This window comes from Micromesistius poutassou, assembly GCF_964030765.1.
Source record: "Micromesistius poutassou genome assembly, chromosome: 22".
NCBI lineage: Eukaryota > Metazoa > Chordata > Actinopteri > Gadiformes > Gadidae > Micromesistius > Micromesistius poutassou.
The window spans coordinates 9,643,692-9,668,095 of record NC_140292.1 but is presented as its reverse complement, the minus strand read 5'-3'; the positions used below and the strand labels follow the sequence as shown (position 1 = coordinate 9,668,095).

The window sequence follows — 24,404 nt, the reverse complement described above, 5'->3', positions numbered from 1 at the left end:
TCTGCTTTTGAGGTAATAAAAAATAAATAACAGCATGAAGTTATCCATTGTGAGAGCGCATCGTGTGTGCATCACAATCCGATCTCTGGATTCTGTCATCAGAATTTTTGGGATAAAACTTACTGAAACCATAAGGCTTTACGATAAATGCAACTCGGCCATATGATGGCAAACGTCTCCAGCCGTGGAGGAAGCCCCCCACCCCCTCCTCCTCCCCCTGCTCCTCCTCCTCCTCCGGCACCTCCTGCGGCTGCTCCTCCTCCTCCTCCTCCTCCTCCTCCTCCTCCTCCCGGGACTCCTAGCTGCTCTCGGAGGAGGTGGGCGGGGCGGTGGAGGACGACCGTCTCCGCGACACCGACTGCGAGCGGTCGGGGCTGTGTTTGTCGTAGGGCTGCAGCTGCACCTCCAGGAAGTCTCTGTGCTGCTGGCTGATCACCTGACTGATGAGCCCCGGCAGGGCCTGCAGGTTGCCTAGCAACGTCTCCAGCTTGGCCTCCAGCAGCGCTATCCTCTTCTCCATGTCCTCCCCGCGCTCGTTCAGGTCCGATATCATGTCGTACATGACGTTCTGGGTCTGGGAGATAACGGAGATAGAGGAGATAGGGAGGGAGGGGGAGAGAGGGGGAGAGGGAGAGAGAGAGAGAGAGAGAGGAGATAGGGAGGAAGGGGGAGAGAGAGAGAGAGAGAGAGAGAGAGAGAGAGAGAGAGAGAGTTAGAGAGAGAGAGAGAGAGAGGAGATGGGGAGGAAGGGGGAGAGAGAGAGAGAGAGAGAGAGAGAGAGAGAGAGAGAGAGAGTTAGAGAGAGAGAGAGAGAGAATACACAGTGTTATCTCTTCCCAGTTGTGGGATCAGATATGGATTGGTGAGGGTCATTCTGTGGTGCTGAAGGATTTCTTTGCATATTTAGCCACCATCACATTCTTTGTATATATTATATAGACCCATTTTCCATCATCAATGGAAAACTGCATTTCTGAAAATGTTGTGTTGTTTGACCATGGCCTGCTTTCATTCTGCTTTCATTCATCATTTTGGAAATGCACTTCTGCCAAAAATTTGTTGTGGAAAGCTAAATGTGCAAAAGGGGGACATATTGCCTTTTGTCTATTACCATTTCAGTCTATTGAAAACAGTTTGCTAACACCCTCCACAACTACACATGTCAGGGATCACCTCAGAATGTCAGTGGAACCACCAGGCCTGATATTCAACCAATGATATCCTAAGCCCTACACATCCACGCAAACACACACACACACACACACAAAGTGTTTTTTTCACTTATACAAGATCGAATGAGTCTGGCATTACCTAATCCCTTATCCATGTTAATTCCAAAAAAACAATACAGAACAAGAACAGAGCTTATATATCATAACAATATAATATAAATGAAAAAAAAAACACATTGGCGACACATGATAAATATACCGTAACCTATATGGAAAACGTTACTTTCCGATAATGACAACTAATAACTGACTAACTACACAATAACTAAACCCCATTGCTACCAATAACATTCCAATGCTCTTATACTTCAGTCATTGTGATGTCCAGAGACCCTCTTATAGGCTTAGGCTACTCCAATTATAATCAATGATTCAAGTCATTGTTCTCTACTTCTTTGGGATTAATACATTTGAGAAGTCTAAAATGCTTTTCTTTTCTACATACCAGAAACTCTTATTCAAGCCATGTTCCTCTCACTGAAAAACAGTATCCTTCCGGGGCTAGGCAGAGAAGACTTTTCCTAATATTTGATTGGACCAAACTAGTACATATTTGAATTTTGTTTCAATATAGAGCGAAACCTGCTCATTCCTTGTTTACATTTTCAACTCTCAATATCCCTTACAGTTAGAAATAGTCTTAGATTCGAGAAGTTGAACAGGATTTCGGAAGTGGGACAAAGGAGGGCAGAGATAGGCGGTTAGCTTGGCCAGTTTTTATCGGTCATCACTTACCTTGTTCCTTCTCGTGTCTGGAGGGACGGACTGCCTAAAATACTGGGGTCATTGATGGCTCATACATAACCACTTAACAGGTATTTTTAGTGTGCTGGCTACTAGATGCTTATTCATACCCGTGGGAACCTGGGGTGCGTTATGAGGTTCTCTGATGGAGGTAGAACTTATTTTTTTATGTAATGGAATACAAATATTTATTTATTTATATGATATCCTTTTTAATATTTGAGAATTTTTATTGCCAATGTTAAATTTGACATTAATATTAACATGCAAATTAATAATAATATGAACATGCAAATTAAACTTTAAGTGGTGATGTTACTTGACTGTCATATTGAATCGTTTATGCTTTAGTTAACTAGGTCTCATTAATGCAACTAGGTCTCATAATGCTTCTAGTTAACTAGGTCTCATAATGATTCTAGTTAACTAGGTCTCATAATGATTCTAGTTAATTCGGTCTCATTATTCTTCTATCTATCTAGGTTTCATTATGCTTCTAGTTAGCCATGTCCAATTCCCCAAAAACTATTTTTGATATTTTCAAGCGAAAGAGGGATGCAGTGACACAAGGGGGAAATTGTTGAGCCTATTTGCGTTTTACAGCAGCATGGGTTCTCATTGTCCCCGTCTTTGGACTGGGGCAGGCTGTTGGGTAGACAGACTGGCCTCCTGTGAGTTCTGGATAACGGTTCAGAAATGCCAGCGGCCTGTCCGATTACTCATCAATACGCATTGAACTCAATTACTAAACGAAGTAATAAATATGGATCAAAATTACTGATCGGACTGGCCCACATTGCCATCTCTCTCTCTCTCTCTCTCTCTCTCTCTCTCTCTCTCTCTTTTTTTTTTTTTTTACCCCATAGCTTGTTCCACCTTCTGTTCTGGTGTCATGTTGTCGAGCGAGGGGAGCGCGTTTAAAACTAATGAGCGGACATAAAACCCCGCAGGCAGGAGGATGAGCGCAGTAAAACACGGGGCTGACGTGTGCAACGAGCAGGGGACAGAGTTGCTGGTGCAGGCACATATGTACGATTGTTATTGATCCACAGCTATCCGTATCGCAAAGCCATAACCACTAGAGCTACCAAACCCATTTTATCGAGACAACAATTCGGAGGCGAAAAAATTGGTTGCACAAGCCAATCCAGTTGCTCTGCACGATGGATACAGTCTCGAGAGGAATAAACGCCAGCAACGCTATTATCTTTAAGTGCGGTGAGAATAGCAATAAAACAGAACTCATAAGGCACTCTAAAAATAGACGATGCGTGAGCCCTGATAATAGCGGGATACATTTTAATTCGAGGGTTTTCTAAATGGTACTGCAGTGGCTATGCAGCTGCCAAGAATACTTCAGTCTTCATGTTAGCTCTAACCATCCTCTGGGGAGCCTAGAGGAAGAAGGCTACAGTGCCCCCTCCTGGTCAGAGTCCCTCATGGTGAAAGTGGGCTAGGTGGGTTGAATGGCGGTCACAGGCTGAATGAATCTTATCGTGCGAGTCCCTCTGGAGTGGCTGCTTTCTAGCACTCGGGTGACTGTCCAGTGTTAGCCAGTATCTCTCATAACACGTTGGCAACTGGATCAGTGGGGACATTTGAATGTCAAAGCACTTCTGCCCTTCTCTCCCCTCTCTCTTCCCCCTTTATCTTCCCTCTAGTCCCTCTTCGCTCTCTGTCTCCCCCCTCCCTCCCCCGGTCTCTCCCCCACTCTACTTCTGGCTGAATCATCGGATCTCGTGTGTCTCCCTCTCCAGGTTACTGTTTCTGCTGTGTCAGGCTGGCTCTCTGCCCGGCCCAGTTCCCTTTCTCTCTCTTTTCCCCGTAAGGTGTGTCAACTTCTGTTTAGTGCACCTGGAGACAAACATAATGGGATGAATTAGCTGTGGCACTCGGTTGTAACACACTGAAGAAGTTATTTTCATTTAATCTCTCTCTTTCTCACTCTCTCTCGCTCTCTCTTGGGGGAAAATACCTGGAAAGTGAAGATGGGATTGGGCTTTTGTCCAACCAACATAGGGGTTATTTCAGACATGTCACATCACAGATTCTCTTGTAAGGAAAAGCATGTGAAACTCATACATCACCGTTATACCTCATTGCTTTTCATACGGTCGTGAACCGAAAAGCCTGTCTGTTTATTTGACACCTGTAGACTTTGATTGTATCACGGGACACGGTTAAGAGGAGTGGATTTGCATGCATTTCAAAATCGGTCCCACCCAGCAACCAGCGTTTTTTCTTTTTCTTTTTCTTTTTTTGCAGCAGTAGCAGCAGCAGCACATAGTGTGGTTGTGTGGACCTCATAAACCAAGCAGTAAACTGTGAGTCTAGCTTACCTTGGCCAGGTCCACTAGTGAGTTTGCTTGGTCATTCAGCTTGCGTTGCTCCATTTTAACACTTCTCAATCTGAACACAAGATTCATTCAGAACCCAAATGAAAACAAAAAAAGGGGGCTATTTAGAATTGACCAAACCATTTGGTGTGCACACACAGGCCATACACACACACACACACACACACACACGGAGGAATCTCCCAGGACATGCACATGGGGGTGTGTAGAGAAATGCAAGGGGATTGCAAGGTTCTGGTTGGTTCAGCTTCATGCAAGTGGCGCGGTCACAGAGAGGAGTAAAACAAGATCAAACCCAACTCAATGTCCTCCTGAAGGTATGCCAGGGAGATGATGCTGTCTACTGTATTACGAGCAAACAATATATCAATATATTGTTTAGATAAATACAAAAAAAAGAATGACAGAAATGGGGTATATGTATGCAATTAATATTGGCAAGCATATCCAAATTGTGAATTGGGTGAATTATGGAGTATTTCAAAGCCAGCTATGTTAAGCATTAGTTTGTACAATTGATCTAGTTTTTATAGCACTTGCATACACAACTTAACTAAATAATAATCGAATAATCAAAATCGAGATGTTTTTCTATAGTTTCTAGGTTAGCTATGAGGTGCATTACTGTTAGTCGGTGGATCTTAAATGGATATCGTTATCTTGTCTCTAATCAGGCTTTCATCCCAATGTGTTGACTGTGGCGAGTGTTTCAAACTGAAGGTGGGGGGGAAATTCATTTAAATAATATCGTTTTATGCATTGGTATGGAGTAAAAGAAACACCTACATCAAACCAAACGCCCTTAATCAAACCAAACGCCCTTTATCAAACCAAACGCCCTTAATCAAACCAAAGCACTCCAAAGTAACACCGGAAGACGGTTGTGAATCGGACACACGCGTCAAGAGGAAACAGAAGAAGAAGGAGGAGGAGGACTTCTTTAAAGACGCGTGGCTAACAGCTCCAATGCAGCTCGTCATGCAGTGCAGGGTCATTTCCGCGCGGCTCATACAGGCAGACAGTTGAGTGGAGATGATGGATAAGAAACCAACAGAGGGTAGCCCCACATGAAGACTACAAAACGCGCCCCGTCTCGTCCCCACGGCTCACGAGCGGAACCCGACGCTGCGGCAATGCACAGACTCCCAGATAAATAAATAAGTCGAGAGGAGAATGCATTTAGCGTAAGTAGCACTTCCATTACCAGGATCATATATCAGATTAAAGACACCAAATGAAGGGCCCGTCTGCGATGGTGTGGGAGGTATTTCATGTTCAGTGGCAGCAGCCGCTGATATCGGGCCTGTTAAGGAGGTCTACATTTCACGGCCGGATGACCAATAGTGGAGTGACTGGTCGGGGTCAGCGTGTCCTCTCTCCGTTACGTCCACATGTCCTTTAGTGTCTGTGACTCACCCTGCCTGCTTTGCATTCTCCATGAGAGCTCTAACTCCCCTCTTCATCAGGTTAAAACGCGCCTCTGGTCAATGGCTGCTTATCCTTCACTTGGGGCAATTTCAAATAGTGCTCTAAAACGTCTGCTTTCTTTCTCTCTCTATCCATCATCATCATGACCTTTGTTTAACTATTTAGTGGGCAGGCAAGTGTGTATTTTGCAGGCCTTTCCAACCCTGAACTCCTCCTCTGATGGTGCTGTTGCGATTGCGATTGTTCTCCTGCAGTGTTACGGCAGCGCTCTCTCTCTGTCCCATCAGCGTGTTCCTCACATCCACTAAAGCCCTGGGCTAAACACACAGGCACACACACACCGGCACGGACACACACACACACACACACACACACACACACACACACACACACACACCTGCACAGACACACACACACACACACTCACTCAACCCCCTCTCTTTTCTCCCTGCCGTTCCTTCGTCTCATCCGATAGGATCAGGACAAGGGGGGTGGGGTGGGGGGGGTGGGGGTACAGGCCCACTGGGTGAGTAACTAAGCCGGGGTCCCTCTCCTGCCAAGACTGGTCTGAATGTCCTCCAACATATTGTTAGGACATCTGCCTGCACCCCCCCCCCCCCCCTGCCCCCCAACACCACCGCCGCATGCAGATACACACTGCGCTGCCTACCACCGCTCCTGTCTAAGCTAGCTCCTGTAACACTCGCCACCGGGGTTCGAGCGGCGGACCCCGTTAACTACCGTGAGCGAGCGCGCCTTGCCTTCAGGCCGCGCCGTCGTCCAAGAGAGAAATGAAGGGGAGATGTGTCTGCAGATGTGGTCGTAACAAGGCGTTAGAAACTGGTTCCACAAGCCGAAAGATGACCCCCCCCCCCGAGCCTCAGATTTAATAGCACGCGGCCGCTAAGTGCTAGGCGGCCGCGACCGCGGGAGGGGTGACGCATCACCGAGGTCACGGGTCGCAGTGCGCCGGGGGGCCCTCTCCGGGGGGGGGCTCTAGACGTCATCCTTCGGTACGTGAAAGCAGAGTTGATTGGAGTTTAATCAGTGGCTTTCTGATTAAAGGTTCAGATAGTTCATCACATTCATGCAACAATGGAAAGAAAAAACACCCTCCTTCACAGATAATTGAAATTCACGTGATTTGTCGTCACGAGTGCATTAGTCGTAATTGATTGCTTGTGTTTGGAAAATGACCCGCGGTGCATTTAGCGATGGTGCTCAGTGTGTGCACGGCCTGTCTCTTAATAGTGTTGGGTTTGTCTTTAAAAAAATTGTGTTTCAGTAAATGAAGATCGCTTGGTATGCTGCTTAGCACAGCTGTGTGACTTCACTACAAAACATGACAACAAGTAGTGTGTGTGGTATTCCTGGTCAAAAGAACGGCCCTAAACTACTTTGCTTGACTTAACGAAAACCTAAATACACTAGCGATATTAAACTGTATGGTTTAACGGCCGGAAGCGGCCGTTTGGTATGAATTTCACTTATCAACATGAAGGAGTGTCGTTTTTAAGTCTCATTATTGGGGTTGGAAAGACAAGCTGTCCTCGGCATGCACACTCCGTGTTGCTACAGGCGCGGCGACCACTTACTTCCGAGCTCTATTGCATTGTGTCGACACAAACAGGAAACAAAAAAGGAAACATGAAGTAGACAAATGAATTATCAACAACATCAGCTCAACATGATAGATATATATATATACACTCACAGAAAACCATCCCCTCAATGTCTAGCTGCTGTAACCTGGAACTTCCCCCTCAGTCGTGACTAGACCGGGACTTTCACTGTGAATAGCCTAGCGTTGCCCAAAAGCACTCAGAGCGCCATTTTTATATGCCAGCGGCATATAAAGCTGCTGCGATTCGTCTGTTCACAGGTTGAGACTGTGTGGGAGGACACAGTCGGTCGGTGGTGAGGCATTCAAGGTTACAACGCAGGGGAGCCTGAGAGTTGTAGTCCTATCAGTTAACAGAGGAGGTCCTGGTGGTTGTAGTCCTGTAGGTTAATAGAGGAGGTCCTGCTAGATAAAGCAGGGCATGTAGATAGCGTTCAGGGACAAGGTTACATGGAGACAAGGTTACAAGGTTACCTGGTAGGAGCATGGATGAGGTTTTATAGATCTAGTAATTTTCACGTTGGGCTGACTCTGTGTCAGGGCAGACATGATGGATGTTATGGTTTGTGGCCTCCGTGCACATCTGGTGTCAGGATTTATGAGCAAGGTAGTGCAAACACCTTTGTGTGTGGCCGGGCCCTGCTCCCACTGCACAGAGGCTTTAATCGAAGCTTTCATGTCAAAACACTGGTGTGGTTTCATGGGGTTGTGTGGGTGTCTGTGTGTCTGTGGGAGCGGAGGCTAATGCTTCAGCCGGCCGTAATCAAAGCTATAAATACAGTACAATGTACTCCCTCAGGCGCCGAGCGAAATGCAACTGCTCCAACGGGCGAACATCGTCTCAGTCAAACAGTAAAGCAACGTCCGTCATGAGGATGAGATTGCTGAGCGGCTGTCCGTGGATACAAGGACCTTGTTGAAAGACAGTATTAACTGTGTCTTTGTTTTAGTATCTCATCTAAACACTTCTTAGTGGATTTAACTTGTTTTCACTTGTTAGGCTGTCGGGGGGGGGGGGGGGGTTAGCACAAGGCTAAGTGTAGTAACCAGTGTAGCACTTGGTTAGTGTAGCACGAGGCTAGTGTAGCATGAGGCTAGTGTAGCATGAGGCTAGTGTAGCATGAGGCTAGTGTAGCACGAAGCTAGTGTAGCACAAGGCTGGTGTAGCGTACGACTACTGTAGCATGAGGCTAGTGTAGCATGAGGCTAGTGTAGCACGAGGCTAGTGTAGCATGAGGCTAATGTAGCACGAGGCTGGTTCAGCATGAGGCTAGTGTAGCATGAGGCTAGTGTAGCATGAGGCTAGTGTAGCACGAGGCTAGTGTAGCATGAGGCTAGTGTAGCACTTGGTTAGTGTAGCACGAGGCTAGTGTAGCATGAGGCTAGTGTAGCACGAGGCTAGTGTAGCACGAGGCTAGTGTAGCATGAGGCTAGTGTAGCACGAGGCTGGTGTAGCATGAGGCTGGTGTAGCATGAGGCTAGTGTAGCACGAGGCTAGTGTAGCACGAGGCTAGTGTAGCATGAGGCTAGTGTAGCACGAGGCTGGTGTAGCATGAGGCTGGTGTAGCATGAGGCTAGTGTAGCACGAGGCTGGTGAGCAGCAGGTTTGTGGATGCAGGTTACAGCAGCAGACATCGGCCCATACTACGTGTGGTTCATCCTCCTCGTTTTAAACAAAGAGATTCATGAGCAAAACAACGTTGCACACAGAGCAGACCACGTAGCACACCTACATATACAAATACAGAAAATAGAACCAGACAGATCGGCAAAACTTTACAATACGGGCACATTCATTATTAATTAATGTTAGTAAATGTAGTTATGATTATTCATTAAATGAATCGATGAAATGAGTAATTAATCATTATTATATAAAGTTAGCATAGGGTCAGGATTAGGGTTGGTGAACGTACGTAGACAACATTACCTTAGTTAACATGAAGTGAACAACGTTCACGTTAATTATTACTAGACCTAGTTAATTGTTAACAATTACTTTACGTTCATTACTGCATTAACTAATGTTCATTTATGGTTAAGTGATGAATCCTTATTGTAAAGTGTTACCGATAAAACAAAACTAACAGTAAACATTTTCACTGGACTTCAGATTTCTGACAAAACCAAAAAACGTAGGAAATATATTATTTAGAACTCATAACTCAGCCCTGTTCCTTTCAGTGGCAGTTTTTAATATACGGCCTCTAACGGAGCAGCACTCTGTGTGTGTTTGTGTGTGTGTGTGTGTGTGTGTGTGTGTGTGTGTGTGTGTGTGTGTGTGTGTGTGTGTGTGGTGTCGGCGTCGGTGCAGGAAAAACAAGAAGCAGGTCAAACTAAAAAATCAATAATGTCCTGGAGTTAGAGCACACTAGAAGGATCCCAGGGGATCCACTAAGAGACTAGCTGACAGGTGAACCTGGGACCAGCCGAGAGAGAGAGAGAGAGAGAGAGAGAGAGAGAGAGAGAGAGAGAGAGAGAGAGAGAGAGAGAGAGAGAGAGAGAGAGAGAGAGAGCTAGCTAAGTGTGTGACCTCCACTTTGCTGTGAAACACGCAGTGTTCCAAGAGAGGGGGTAGGACAGAGAGGAGTAGGAGGATAATAAAGACAGAAATAAATACGTAAATAAACACATAAACAAATAATTTAAAAAGGAAGGAAGAGGTAAAAAAGCAAAAAGAAGAAAAAAAATGAAGGCCCCAAAGGCAAGAAAAAAAAGAGATCAAATAATTGAAAGAATACTTCAGAAGAGTAAATAAAAAAGATTAAAGAAAATATATTAGTAGAAGGTATCTAAATCATAAAGGCGTTTTATACTACACCACCTTTTGCTAAAGCGCAAAAACATTAGACTAAATACTTCTATCCCTTCTCAGTTGAGCGTGTTTGACGTTGTTCAGGTCCTGGGGAAACCTGCGGACGCCCCGTACAGTTCAACAGCTCCACGTCATGAAGGCAGGCTTCTGCTACAGGTGTCAAACAATTCAGACCTCAGCTGTGTGACCCGGGGGGGGGGGGGCATCAGTGAACACGCTGACAGCACAGGGGGGGGGGGGGGGTCAGGGCTCCCCCAGGGGCGGAGCTCGCGGCGCGCGGGGCTAAGGACGGGGCACCTACTGGTGAATGGCTTGCAGGAACTTCCTCTGGTGCTTGCGGACCCGGGCGTGGTCCATCTTGCGCACCAGCTTGGTGTTCTTGTAGATCAGCCACGTCTCCCTGAGAACATTTGCCGCCGTGTTCTTCACCTGCGGGACGGAAAACCACAAGAGGCCGTTTCAACTAGAAGGGACAGGCAGCGGGGGGCGAAATGTATCACCTCACGCCTACCAAATATCTTAATTGTATCTAATATATATATATATATATATATATATATATACGTTCACCCAGACAATTTCATGTTTTCCATGGAAACTCACACTTTTACAAACTGTTTTTACATAATAGGACTTGGGTTTTCTAATCATCAATTAGCCTTTTAACGCGACCAGCTAAACAATGTCCCAGTAGAACACAGGAGTGGCGGTTACTGGAGATGGGCCGCTGCACACCCATGTAGATATCCCATTAAAAATCATCAGTTTCCAGCAAGAATAGTCATTTACCAGATTAACAATGTCTAGACTGTATTTCTGATTCATTTAATGTTATCTTCATTTTCTTTCAGAAATAAGTACACTTTTAAGTGACCCCAAACTTCTGAATGGTAGTATATATATATATATAATATTTTGTTATAAATATATATTATAAATATACATACTCAGTCGGCTAACAAACTCAGACTTCATTACCTTGCTTATGAAATTCCAGTCACCTGTGTTAATTACATTATTTGATTCACCTGTGTTAATTCATTGATTTGTTTCACCTGTGAAACCTACTCGATTTGGTCGCCCCGTGTTAATTACTCTGTTCGATTCAGACGCGTTCCTGGGAGTCGCTTTCCCAGTTTGTGTCCCTTGTGCTCTGTTCTCTGCGTTTGTGTTTAAAACGTCGTTCTGGTGTCCCGTTCTCCCTTCCTGCTTTTTATCCCTGTGATTGGGTTCATCCAACCGTTTCCATATTACATTACATATAAAGTAAAAAATAAATTACATTTTGTTAGGTTTTGTATCCCTAATTATAAAGAACTATGCTCTATAACTACAGCCATCGTCTACAACGCGTATTTTAGCAGTAACCTAAACCGAGGCACTTACCCTTTTTGTTAGCTGTGTGTCCATCATGAAGTTGTGGACGTGCTTCTCAGCTTTGGTTAACTCCAGCTTCTTGGCCACCACGGCCACCACCAGGGCGGTGCAGCCGGCGCCCTGCAGGAGAACCACCGTCAACTCTTCATCCATTTATTCACAACCTCAGAGTTTTCCTTAGCTAACAGATTTCCTGTCAGAGTGCCGGTTATGAATAGCTTTGCCTCAGTGTGTTTAGACAATTAAAAATTCAGCATCAGGCCCGTTTCTCAAATGTTGGCAGAAACTAAAACAAAACAAAACAAAACACAACACTCACACACGCACTCACACACGCACAACCACACGCACGCACAACCACATGCACACACGCGCATGCATGCACACCCACACACACACACACACACACACACACACACACACACACACACATATGCATGCACACCCACCCACCCCCCCCCCACACACACACACACACACACACACACACACACACCCCTCCCCCCCCCCCCCACACACACACACACACACACACACTGTGAGTACTCTGAGAAACAAGATACTGGACATATATATTTGAGCGGTACACTCGGGCGATGTATAGAGAAGAATGGCCACATGTCATCGCCATGCCTCACCATGATGCCTGTGAGGAGACACACTCCCTTGCCACAGTACGTGTTGGGGACCATGTCCCCGTATCCGATGGTGAGGAACGTGATGGAGATCAGCCACATGGCCCCTAGAAAGTTGCTGGTTATGTCCATGTTGTCGTGGTATCTGCACGGCACACCAAGGAAACATCACCTTTACTGCACACGATACACATCTTCAGCAACAACAACGACCCTACACACAACATACTCCATCAAACAGACACCCCGGCAGCCTTTCCAATCGCTTTCATAAATTATAAAACAGCCGGGGGAATAACTCAGCATAGCCCAGCCAGGCATGGACTAACAGCATCTGACCACCCTAAGCTAAGCACCACTATACGACATATATATATTTATTATTATTTTATTTATTTTATTCTTTTTTTTTTTTTTCCTGCCTACTTACAATTAGGAATTTCAATGGAGGGCTATACTGTGAATACCAGTACACAAAAGATCAGAATCGTAATCTAATCATGTCTTAATGTATACATGTAAACCAGCTCGCTAATTTGCAAGCTCGGAGCGACGCATCGTGAGACATGAGGTAAGACCCACGAACAAACACATCGTAAGCTTTTACTGCGAACTAGAGCTAGCAGCCCCACGTAGCGTGAGACGGGGCGGGGGTGTGGAGTGGGGGGAGGGGGGGTGTGGAGTGGGGGGAGGGGGGGTGTGGAGTGGGGGGAGGGGGGGTCACCTCTCGCAGGCCCTGACGGTCCACGCGGCGATGATCCACAGCGAGATGGTGAAGACCAGCAGCACGGTGCCGGGGCAGATGGTCATGAGCGTCTTCATGACGAAGCGCGTGTTGAAGTTGATCTTGTTGAGCGCGCCGCCGGGGCAGATGGTCATGAGCGTCTTCATGACGAAGCGCGTGTTGAAGTTGATCTTGTTGAGCGCGCCGATGCTGCGCGACGAGGCGTCCGTGAACAGCTTGCTGTGCAGCAGCATGACGCGCGCGATCAGGTAGAGCCGCAGGAACATGGGGATGGAGAGGATGATGTCCACGTCGGCGTCCGTCTTGGACGCCATGTAGGTGAAGGCCAGCCTCGCCGTCCAGGTGAAGGTGTAGTTGCCCGGGATGGGGTGGATGGCGCACACCAGGATCTCCAGGCAGATGAAGAAGATGCGCTCGTACGTCATGGCGATGCGCCAGTCGTCCGCCGCGTTGTCCACCATGAACAGCTGCCGGGGGGGGGGGGCGGGGGGGAGGCGGGAGAGAGAGAGAGAGAGAGAGAGAGAGAGAGAGAGCGCGCACAGCCCATCATCACCTTTAGTGTTATGTTATGGTGTTTTTATTGTTCGTTCTATGATGCAAATCGTTATTACAGGACATTGTTGTTTTTTTTGCTGGATTGTGGTTCTTCTTTGGAAAACTTTTTTTTATGCAAAAAAAAAAAAGTCTGGAAAGAAGCGGGAAAGTGTCATGTGTCATTAAGCGCTCTGGGAGCATATGGTTTTGTTGTTTGTTGGGACATTAGTGGAATGAGGAGCCCGGCTGCGGGGTACGGCCAGCTGAACAGCAGCCGTGAGGCCGGTGTCTCAGCCTCCAAAGCATTACTCTGATAAGAACATCTGCCGCTTCTAGCCCCCACTAGCTAGCCTCTTTCTCCTGCCAGCAGACGCTAGCTAGCCTCTTTCTCCTGCCAGGCCTCTAGCAGACGCTAGCTAACCTCCTTCTCCTGCCAGGCCTCTAGCAGACGCAAGCTAGCCTCTTTCCTACCTGGTCTCTTTCTCGGGCCTCTAGCCCATGCTTGCATGGCCTCTACCTACTGTCCAACCTCTAGTACATGCTAGCTAGCCTCTTCCTACTGCCGGGCCTCGAGCACACGCTAGCATGGCCTCTTTCTACCTGGTCTCTTTCTCGTCTTCAAAACACAACATCACTGCGGATCTCCACGTCACACACACACACACACACACACACACAAACACACCAACACTGATAACATCTGCCCCCCCCTCCTTAATAATTTATTTACCCCTTCTACACTTTTATCACTTCCCATCCAATCTCCAGCTTCATATAGGCGTCTGGAGAGATTCATTGGCCAGCATGACACTGACCCCCCCCTCCCCCCATCTAATTAGAGAGACGAGCATAACTGCTCGTGGCCCCTAGCTCCATCAGAAGAAGAAGAAGAAGAAGAAGAAGAAGAGAGCCCTCATCTCCATTTTCACCTTCTTCATCCCACGCAGATTAAATCTAGCTTTATTAGCCTACGCTGCATTTACAGCATCATTCCTCTCTGTGTGACTTTCCATCTCTTTCCATCTCATCTCTCTCATCTCTCTCTCTCTCTCATCCCTCTCTCTCAGCATGTAAACAGGACGTCACAATGCCCGGCAGAAAAAAAGGAAAATGTTGCTGTCAGCAAAAAAACTAAACAAAAGGAATTCAAGGAAGCTTTCGGGGTTGGAGACGGTGGGCGGCGGAGGTGTGTGTGTGTGTGTGTGTGTGTGTGTGTGTGTGTGTGTGTAGGGGGATGAATTACAGTAACCAACGGCAGGAGACTGCTGACCCCTGGTTGACTCCTTTTACCTTTAGTGAATAGTTTTAACCGCCTACACATTTAAAGCACATATGTATTTTTTTGCATTTAGGGTTAGGGTTAGGCAGCAAAATAGGTAATTTGCATTCCTGTTATGCGATTATTTTCTGCATGTTTCTGCATGTCATGCACGTAATTTCCTTATTGGGGATGGACTCTATACAATTGTATTATTTTTTTAAATGTGTTTTAGGGATGAAAAGCTGTAATACATCACAGCTGGGTATGTTGCTGCATCATCCCATACATAATAAATACTAAATAAACAGTTGGTGAGTAACCAAGTCATGCACCAGAGATGAATATCTTTGCATCTCTCACGTCAATGTAGTTTGTTCTGTGTAATGCAAGTGAAAAAGAAATGCCTTCCTTTTAAAGGTTAACAGAAGCAATCATGTTGCATAGATACAAGAAGATTAAAAACAGATAATATAGACGTCTTTTTTTTTTTAACAATTATGAATCGTCGAGAATAATAAACATCTCTTATGAAGAGGCCTCCGCCTACTTGGGCCCCTATGGAAATTACTAGAAGTATCGACAATCACATGTTGGTTAGCAGCCTACATTTATCTTTACGATTCTCCACTATTCAAAACACAAACAGAACAAAAGAGTGCTGCAATTAAATAAAGATATACTGTATATGTGTTCTGACAACACAGCCAGAGGTCATTGAGGTAGGCCTAATCACAAGAAACAGATAAAATGGCCCCTGCTAAAGGGTCAAAAAGAAGAAGGGAGCTAGTTTTAAATAAGTAACATCCAGCCCCTTGAAGACATCTGTCAGGAGGTGTGTGTAACTCTAACCAGGGCCTGTTAAGCCGTCCAGAGGATTGTAATGGAGACCTGGAAACACAGGTTGCTCCTACTGTTTCTTTACTCACTAACAAGTGTTTGCTAGCAACATAAAATGTAACATTCAATGCTAATGCGTCAAGCACAGCCCTTTTAACATTAAAGAGACAAGAATATCCCTGTCACAAACATTTACAAGGTTTGGTGACTGATAATAACGTAATTAAACATTTAAAACTCGGGTTACACAAGGATAGCCTACTTGGTGGCAAAAGGCAATTATGTTAATGGGCCTGAAATACAACACTGTACAGAACTGTACCTCGGACCATCAAGTATTCCATGTTAGTGGTGGAGACAGAACGTTATGACTGATGACACGCTGCGCAATCAAACACGTTCAGGTCCTTTTCAATGGCCATCCACGTTAACTTAAATAAAATGGATCAATTAAATGAATCACTAGTTCTGGTTGGATGGATGGGCTGGATTCATGGTTTCATGGATGAATAATAGATATACATACGTATATACACACACACACACACACACACACACACACACACACACACACACACACACACACACACACACACACACACACACACACACACACACACACACACACACACAGTGATAGGTCCTATACATACTTAAGTACAACACACGTGGTGAAAACGGACTCCTGAAATAGATCTAGCCTCACAAGTCCCCCCCTTGTCACGCACCATGAATTATTTTTAACCTGAAGGTTAAAGTGCGAGCAGGTACCAATCAGAGAGCAGAGGCTACGTCAGGCTAGGTCGGCCGGCGCCCCGGCGCCCCGACGCAGGGTTTTGTCCTGACGCCACGAAAAGCGAAACCACCGCAGTTGAATCACCGGAGAAGCATCCTGCGCGCTCATTGTATAGGGGAGGCGGCGTCGGTGCTGCGGAGACGGCGGGGCCGCGTCACCACACGCGCACGGACAATAGGGCCGCGCGGTCTGCCCGGGGCCGTTCCGTTACCCGCGGTCCCTCGGGGGAACGTCCCGCGCACTGCGGCCCACAGGGCGCACCTCACCTGCACCCCGGGCTGTTTGCGGGGTTTCAGCGCGGCTCAATATAACTAATGGAGTCCAGTTCAATATTTAATCTGTGTAATGTGGAGATGGGAACATATATCTTCAAATCGCTCAATCTCATTAGGGAATTAGGTTGAGAGGTTCGGGCCAATTAGACATGCCATGGTTTATGTATGATATCAAAGCGAGGCACTAAGAGGCCACTTGGCTGAGTAAATCTAAAGTTGTTGAAAATTTGTGTCCGTCCAATGTTATTAAGCTTATTTTCTTTATTTTGTATTGACTGATATCCCCCCCCAACCCCCCACTCCTCCCCCAAAACCCTCCAAACTTTTCTTAATTGTGATCGTTAGATCGGCTCAATAATTCATGCAACCCCCCTCCGCCTGTTTGAAATCAAACACACTGGATCAGATTTGAGACCGCAATCAATGGCGACCGATCGATCGGAGAGATCCCCCCCCCCCCCCCACACGACCCGCGGGCCCCGCCAGACCGCGCGAGCGTCTTACATCCCTGAACGCCTGTTTTGTTCAGTGAAAACAAAGAGGTCAGCGCACCGCAGTGGGTCACCCGACACCAGGCCGGCTGCTCCGGTAGACCGGGTCCGGGTCAGATTTGAGAAACCCACAGTATCTCTCCTGCAGTTACACCCAGTATCTCTAACACTTACACCCGACCCCATGGGGGAGATGGGGGGGGGGGGGGGGGGGCTGACTACATACCACACACACACAGCCACACATACACACGTCTGGAGGAGCGCCACTCTGTATGGGATGGAGTTGTGGATCTCGGTTAGGCTTGCTTTGTCCCGTGCTAACATAAATACTATAATTAAATAAGGGTGGATGTGTGTGTGTGTGTCTCTGTGTGTGTGTGTGTGTGTGTGTGCGCGCATCAATGCATATAAAAACCTTTAAACGTGGCATCGACTTTCTGTTGCTAAGTCCAAGTGCTGATGGGAATGAAAGAGAGACAAACGATGACTTTCATGGGCATGGCTTCAGAGAGCTCAGCACTCCTGTCTAATACAGTAAAGAGACACAAGCGAGCAACGCCTCCTCGCTAAGGGCCCCCCGTGACGGTTCTTTTGTGTGCAACGAGCAGAAACCAAAACTCGCTACTGAGCTGAAAGACGAAAAAACTGGGCTCACTTTTCTGTTTGAAAATGTGGCCGAACTTCAAACGCACCGGCTGTCAGGACCGTATCATTTCATTCATGAACAGCTTCTGTGTTTCTTACTTGGCAAGGCTGGAATCAAAACGGACAGACTCTATCAAACACCGCCTGTCCAGCCCCTGCCCTACTACAAAGACAATTCAACTCCTCCAACTTACGCCAACAGCATGTCAACAGAGGACCTTATAGGACACACACACACACACACACACCCACACACACACCACCCACATAAGCAGATAGCAACGTATATGCACGGGTCCAAACTTGAGATGCTTAGCCACATCAGCCATCGTGAAAAAGGGGATTGGACGTAAATGTCCCCAACAGGAAGCTGCGACACACTCTCGTTCACGACCTGAAGAATCCCATCGGAGTCATGGCAGCGAGGACTTTTGTCAATGCCATCTTAATGCATAAAACATGTTCTTCAAATGACAGCTTGTGTCCCCGCATTTAACCTTGTCCCGAGTGGCGGCTCACTTTGAGGTGTGCCTTGCAGGGAGAACAGAGTCCGGCGGAACTGAAATCCCCCCCCCGCCCCCACCACCCAAACCTTCCTGCATTTCCGTCAAAACACTTCCAAATGAGATGCGGTCTTCAAGATGCAATCTCTGCCTGCACGTGGGGACTCGTAAATCTTGCTCAGGGTCTGGATGTCACATATCTCATCAGTGGGAGTCACCCTATCTGCATCGGACATGCACATGAGATTGCACATGCATGATATGCTCACATGCTGATGGATGTGACTGCTGAAGCTCTGTGTGGCATTTCATTATATTTGAAGAGGCTGTGTTTAGCCCGGTCTGTCACGTCACTGTGAGCAGCAGCAGTAGACCTACTCTGGGGTGGCCAACAGCACATTAGAGTTTAGAACAATGCAGTGCGAAGGGAACATTTTAGAGGGACGGACAGACAGAGAGCAAGGCAGAGGGACAGACAAAAAGACAGACTGAGAGATAGACATGTTAGATATAAACAAGGTAGATAGACAGACAGACAGACAGGTAGGTAGATAGATAGATAGATAGATACATACATACATACATACATACATACATACATACATACATAAAAATATAGATGGATAGATATAGATAGATACATATATATATATATATATATATATATATATATATATATATATATATATATAGATATATAGATATATAGATAGATAGATAGATTGATTGATAGATATTAGCTAGATAGGTAGATAGACAGATAGATAGATTGATAGATTGATAAGATATTTATCTAGATAGGTAGATAGGTAGTTAGATAGGTAGTTAGATAGATAGATAGATAGATAGATAGATAGATAGATAGATAGATAGATAGATAGATAGATAGATAGATAGATAGATAGATAGACAGACAGACAAATGGATAGATCTGCTAGCATGGGCCACCTGGGGTGCCCTCTGTTGGATAAAAGTAATTATCAGACAAGCAAGAAGAACGTAAGGAGCAGATTAGAAATAGGACTGGTTTGAATGGAGGACGTTAATTGTAAACCTGATTGATTAAGGGATTCTCCAAAGTTACGATTCTGCATTCAATGTTTTGTAATCAACATGGAGGACAATGAAGAATCCGTCTACGAAGAGAGAGGGAAACCCTGTTTCTATGTGGTTCCCCTGTGGTCCTTCACAGTATTTTTAAAATAGGGCATGATTGCGTACCACTGACTAATGAGTCTGTGAGTGCAAATGTTTCAATATTAAATTCAGGCTGTGTGTTGGTATATCTTCTTAAGAAAATCGGGTAGATAAGGGAGAGTTTCAGTTGGGCTGGACCTGAGAGGAAAGTAGAGGGAACTTACTTACAGAACACGTGTTATGATAATAATACTAAGACAGATGATCCATCTGTATGGGAAGAAGTGCTTTATTTAACAGGCCAACAACTCAGACAATGTGAATTGATTTAGTAAGATAGAGATGGTGCATCAGATGTGTCGATTTACTTTTGTTTCTTATGTGCTCTTGATCTTATGGGTTTGTTCTGAGCAGCTAGCTACCAGGGGTTAGAAAATGTTCAAATGAAAAGAAAATGATTAAAATGATAGCACACAAAAACAATTGTGTAGTTTGCTTAGTGTGAATATGATTCAAAGATTGAATGACTGGATTAGAATTCAGTTTGAGTTGCTTTATGAGCCTAATAATAGTTTCTGTCGGAAATAAATCTGTCTCAGGGTTCCTTGGTGACTGTTTTACATGTCTAGCTAATCTAATATTAGACTGAGGAATACGTTGACCAAATCTTCTATTATGTTTATGTTGTGTGTGCGTGCGTGTATAAATCCCAGCAGCATAGAAGTTTTACCTCAATGCACACATCAAATAACACAGGGACGCACAAAACATGCTTTTGTGTGTTGATGTACTGTCAGCTACACTACTCCTAGCATCAAACGAAAACAGTGAATGAGTCACAATGTGGTTTGGTAGCCATGCAATGTGATAAAAAATAATTGAAAAAGGAAAAAATTATAATTTTCATTAAATTATAATACAATCACAGCGAATGCTTCTTCCAAAACTGCTTCTGACTAAATAATCTGTGTATACAATTATGCAAATAGTTTTCATGCAATACTTTCATCCCAAACAAAGAAAGCTTTCGCAGCACACTATCTGAAGCACGGTGGATGCGTGTTGTCCCCATTTCACTCTGGCGGGCTTAACATAAAGCCAAAAGGGCTGTTGTAAATACTGCTGCAGCCGATAAAGGCCTCTTGAAGCTGTTTGTCGAGCGTGTGATCAAAGGAAAGGTGTCCGGGGTGAAGCCATCCCGTTACACTTTGCACGGATTAAATACACAAAGCTGTCTACGTTGCAGTATTACGAGATACTACCTTAAGTTGTTAAAGTGTGGGAGGTGTAACGCCCCGCTGAGTGTTATGAACATACACCTTACTCGAGATGTGTAGCGCCATTAAGCAACGTGTGGCCCAGAGCCATAGGAGACCACAGTCCTTCAACAGTGCTTTGACGCAAGGTTGTAATATTTTGTTTAGTCCAAAGTGTCGCTCGAGTGACTTGTCTTCATTTATCGTCTTAACGGCGAGGAATTATTCATGCAACAGCCGACCACCAGTACTACCCTGTAAAGATGTCATGGCTGGTGCGACTCACTGACTTAGTAAAGCCAAACCCAACAGTGATGAGTGATAACCATGTGTAGAGCACAGCCGTAACCATAAAAGATACACCATAAAAAAAAAAAAACGTCTGCGTGGTTTATCGGCTGCCACACACGTAGTTCACGCGAAGGACCTCATCGCTCCTCGACAACGTGACTCGCCATTGGCCGTCAGAAGAGCGCGGAAGCACCTCCACTTAACGCAGGGTGAGGATGGGCGGAGAGGAGGCTGAGGTTCTCACCTGGATTTCCCTGGCGTGGTAGATGATGATCAGCCCCAGCAGGATGATGGTAGAAAGGCTTATCAGGCATTTCAGCGCCAGCGAGTACAAGGACTCCTTGGAAGAGAGACACAACATGAGAGCCGTGCACACCACAATGTATTGATCTAAAGTCACTCACATTACTTAGTTATCTTTAACCTGGCCCGTGTGGAATAGCAGGTTCATTCTCTGTGTTGGTTATCTGCGGTGTTTATGCACTCGTATGCATGTACTCTGTTCTATGGAACTTCATGGTACATAAAACATGAAGTGCTGAAGTGAGCCTGTCGGGTCGTAAGTGTATGTATGTGTGTGTGTGTATGTGCGTGTGTGTGCATGTGTGTGTATGCTTGAGCGTATATGTATGTGTATGCGTGTATGTGTGTGTCTGTCTGTGTGTGTGTATGTGTGCATGTGCATGTGTCTGCATATGCGTGCTTGTGCGTGTAAGTGTGTGTGTGTGTATGTGTGCGCATGTGTTTGTTCCTGTGCTCATGTATGCGTGTGCATATGTGAGTGTGTGTGTGTATGTATGTGTGTGTGTGTGCTTATGCATGCGCATATGTGTGTACATGTGTGCGTGTGTGCATCTGTGTACATGTGTGTATGCATGTACGTGCATGTGCGTGTGTGTGTGTGTGTGTGAGTATGTGTGTGTGTGTGTGTGTGTGTGTGTGTGTGTGTGTGTGTGTGTGTGTGTGCGTGTGGGACAGTGTGCTGCTGATGTACAATGTTCTACTGATCTTCCCTTATCCACCACAACACTGTCTCTTCACAGGCCGTACCTCCTCACCCTAACCCTAACAACTACAGTTGAAATACTGTATAGAATTGTATATCATGCTACCTTGTCTTTTGCCAAAGCAAATTCAAATAAAAACAATGACACCATCTCATTGAAATACTTCTCGGACTAAGTATGGATTAAGTCACATGTCAGCCCATCCAGGTGGTCCTGGCCAGGGGTCCACAGAGTCGCTTACCTTCCCGTAGGCTCCCCATGAGAGCTCCGTCTCTATAACCATAACAACTATCCCAAACATCCCGAATATCAGCGCGTAGTCGCTGAGTCTCTTCCGTTTCTCGAACAGGGCCCTCCGGTGTCCGAGCTTCTCCCCTATGTTCTGGTTCTTCTTTTTCCCCGATTTGCCGCCACTGTGTCCGCCGCCGCCACCCCCGTCCCCGGACGAGTACGGCATCAGGGTGGTGGAGTTGTTGTCAGGCTTAGACGCTAGAGTGTCCGACGCATCCGCCGTGGAAATGGGCTGCAGAGGCTGGGACTCGGAATCGAACTCGTGTAGGTTTCTGCGGGACGAGCTCAAGTTGCTCAGCGGACGCATCACGCCGCCGTTGTATCTGCAGCTGCTCATTGCGTTATAGGAGTTACTCTCTTCGTGGCTGCTGCCCAGGCTGCCCCGCTGCTGCTGCTGAGGAGGAGGAGGAGGAGGAGGAGGAGGAGGAGGTGGAGGAGGCGGCGGAGGAGGAGGGTGTCTGGATGAACTACCATGGCTGGAAGCAGGCGTGAGCTCGCAGACGCTGTGGGACAGATCGCCTCGCCGGGAGGACGTGACCGAGGGCGTCCTCAAAGTTGCCGCCCGGGTGGTAGGCGATGTCCCGCGGAAGACGTCGCCTCTCCTCGCATCGTATGCTGCACAGTGGCTGCAGGTGCAGCCCCGCTCGTGCTGCTTAGTGGAGCGATCCCCGCGCCTGCAGTAGAGCTGTTGCTGCTGCTGTTGCTGCTGCTGCTGCTGTTGCTGCTGGAGGTGGTGCTGGTAGTGGTGGTGGTTCTGCTGCTGCTGGTGCTGCTGCTGCTGCTGCTGCTGCTGGGGGTGGTGCTGGGGCTGGTGGTGGTGGTGGTGCTGCTGCTGCTGCTGGTGTTGGGGCTGCTGCTGCTGGTAGGTACGCGGGTGGTGGTGGTTGTTGAACTGCTGCTGCTGTTGCGGCTCGTGATAGAAATCGTTGTGCAGATGTAATGGGGTTTCCATGTCAGTGCTGCTGCTCTGAACAGCAGCGGTCGGGCACCGGAGAGCCCCCGACACGGGGCGTCGTGGTTACGGGAGGACCGACGCGGTGCATGAATGGATCCATTTCGGCTCCGGTGGAAGAGTGACGCCTCCGATTAAAGAGAGGCACCAAAACAACTGGTCCTGACGTCATGACCAGGTTGCAACCCTATGGGTCCGGGAACCCGAGCAGGTATTTAAATGGGGAGGCAGAGAAAAACGTCCTAAAGTAGAAAAACTCATTACTTTGTTTTCTTTCATTTATTAAAAAAAATATATATATACATTTGACGCGCGTAAATGATTAGAAGGCCGATACAATAAAATTAAGTGAATATGACCTACTGCAGCCTACTTACTTTGGTCTGTCTTCATACATGAGGCCTGCATAGTGGGAACTACTGCAGGACTGCTTATTGGTTTTCATTATTATGTGTTTTCAGGTTCATTCATTCATCATTGGAGACTATTCAGACCCAGGCCTGCTTTTTCTCTCCAATCTTTCCTTAATTAACAGCCGACCTATTAACTCACCTGCACATATAACTCGTACGATTCGAAGATAAAACGCAGCTTTTTTTTAATGAACACTTGCCTATTTTCTATTTGATTGATTACGCAGGGTAATAAAATCCACGTATCGTCATGTGTGATTCACAGGAGGCGGCATCATTCACCGGACCGGGGCCTGGTCACCGACCACGTGACCAGGCGCCTGTTCTCAGGTTGATGCTATGGCCAGCGGCCGGATTATTAATGGGTCGAGGAGTTATATCACCCAGAGGAAATACAGGCAACTGTTCGAAATTGAGCAGCTGGGGAGCCATAAAGCAAAGACTGGACCTGTCATCCACACGTCTTCGTATTGCAGCAGAAACATTTTTTCCTATATGGCGCGATCGCCTACAGTGTAACTAGTGTAACAAATATTTATATTTATCGTTTGTTGATTGTTACTTTAGGGCGCAAAATGCATTCACACATTATCTCAAATAATACCATACAAATATTTTAATTTGGATTGTTGGCTCAAGCTGCTCTCGCGATAATCTGTCCAGTCTATATAGATTCGCGACTGAACAGAGCACCGTGGCGTGTCCTCGCGTTGTAGAGCTATCCACGGTGCTGAAAGTTAGTTCATTCATCAATACCT

The 24,404-nt window shown here is 46.3% G+C and overlaps 1 protein-coding gene across 1 annotated transcript; it reads right to left on the bottom strand.

Moving 5' to 3' along the window:
* Positions 1-298: 298 nt before the first annotated feature.
* kcnn2 (potassium calcium-activated channel subfamily N member 2) lies at positions 299-23,233 on the bottom strand (the record flags this gene model as incomplete). Its single annotated transcript, XM_084486433.1, has 9 exons — positions 299-574; positions 4,316-4,385; positions 10,499-10,626; positions 11,584-11,694; positions 12,213-12,354; positions 12,934-13,421; positions 21,228-21,323; positions 22,232-22,996; positions 23,192-23,233. 9 exons carry the CDS (start codon positions 23,231-23,233, stop codon positions 299-301), a joined length of 2,118 nt encoding a protein of 705 aa, XP_084342559.1.
* Positions 23,234-24,404: the final 1,171 nt, after the last annotated feature.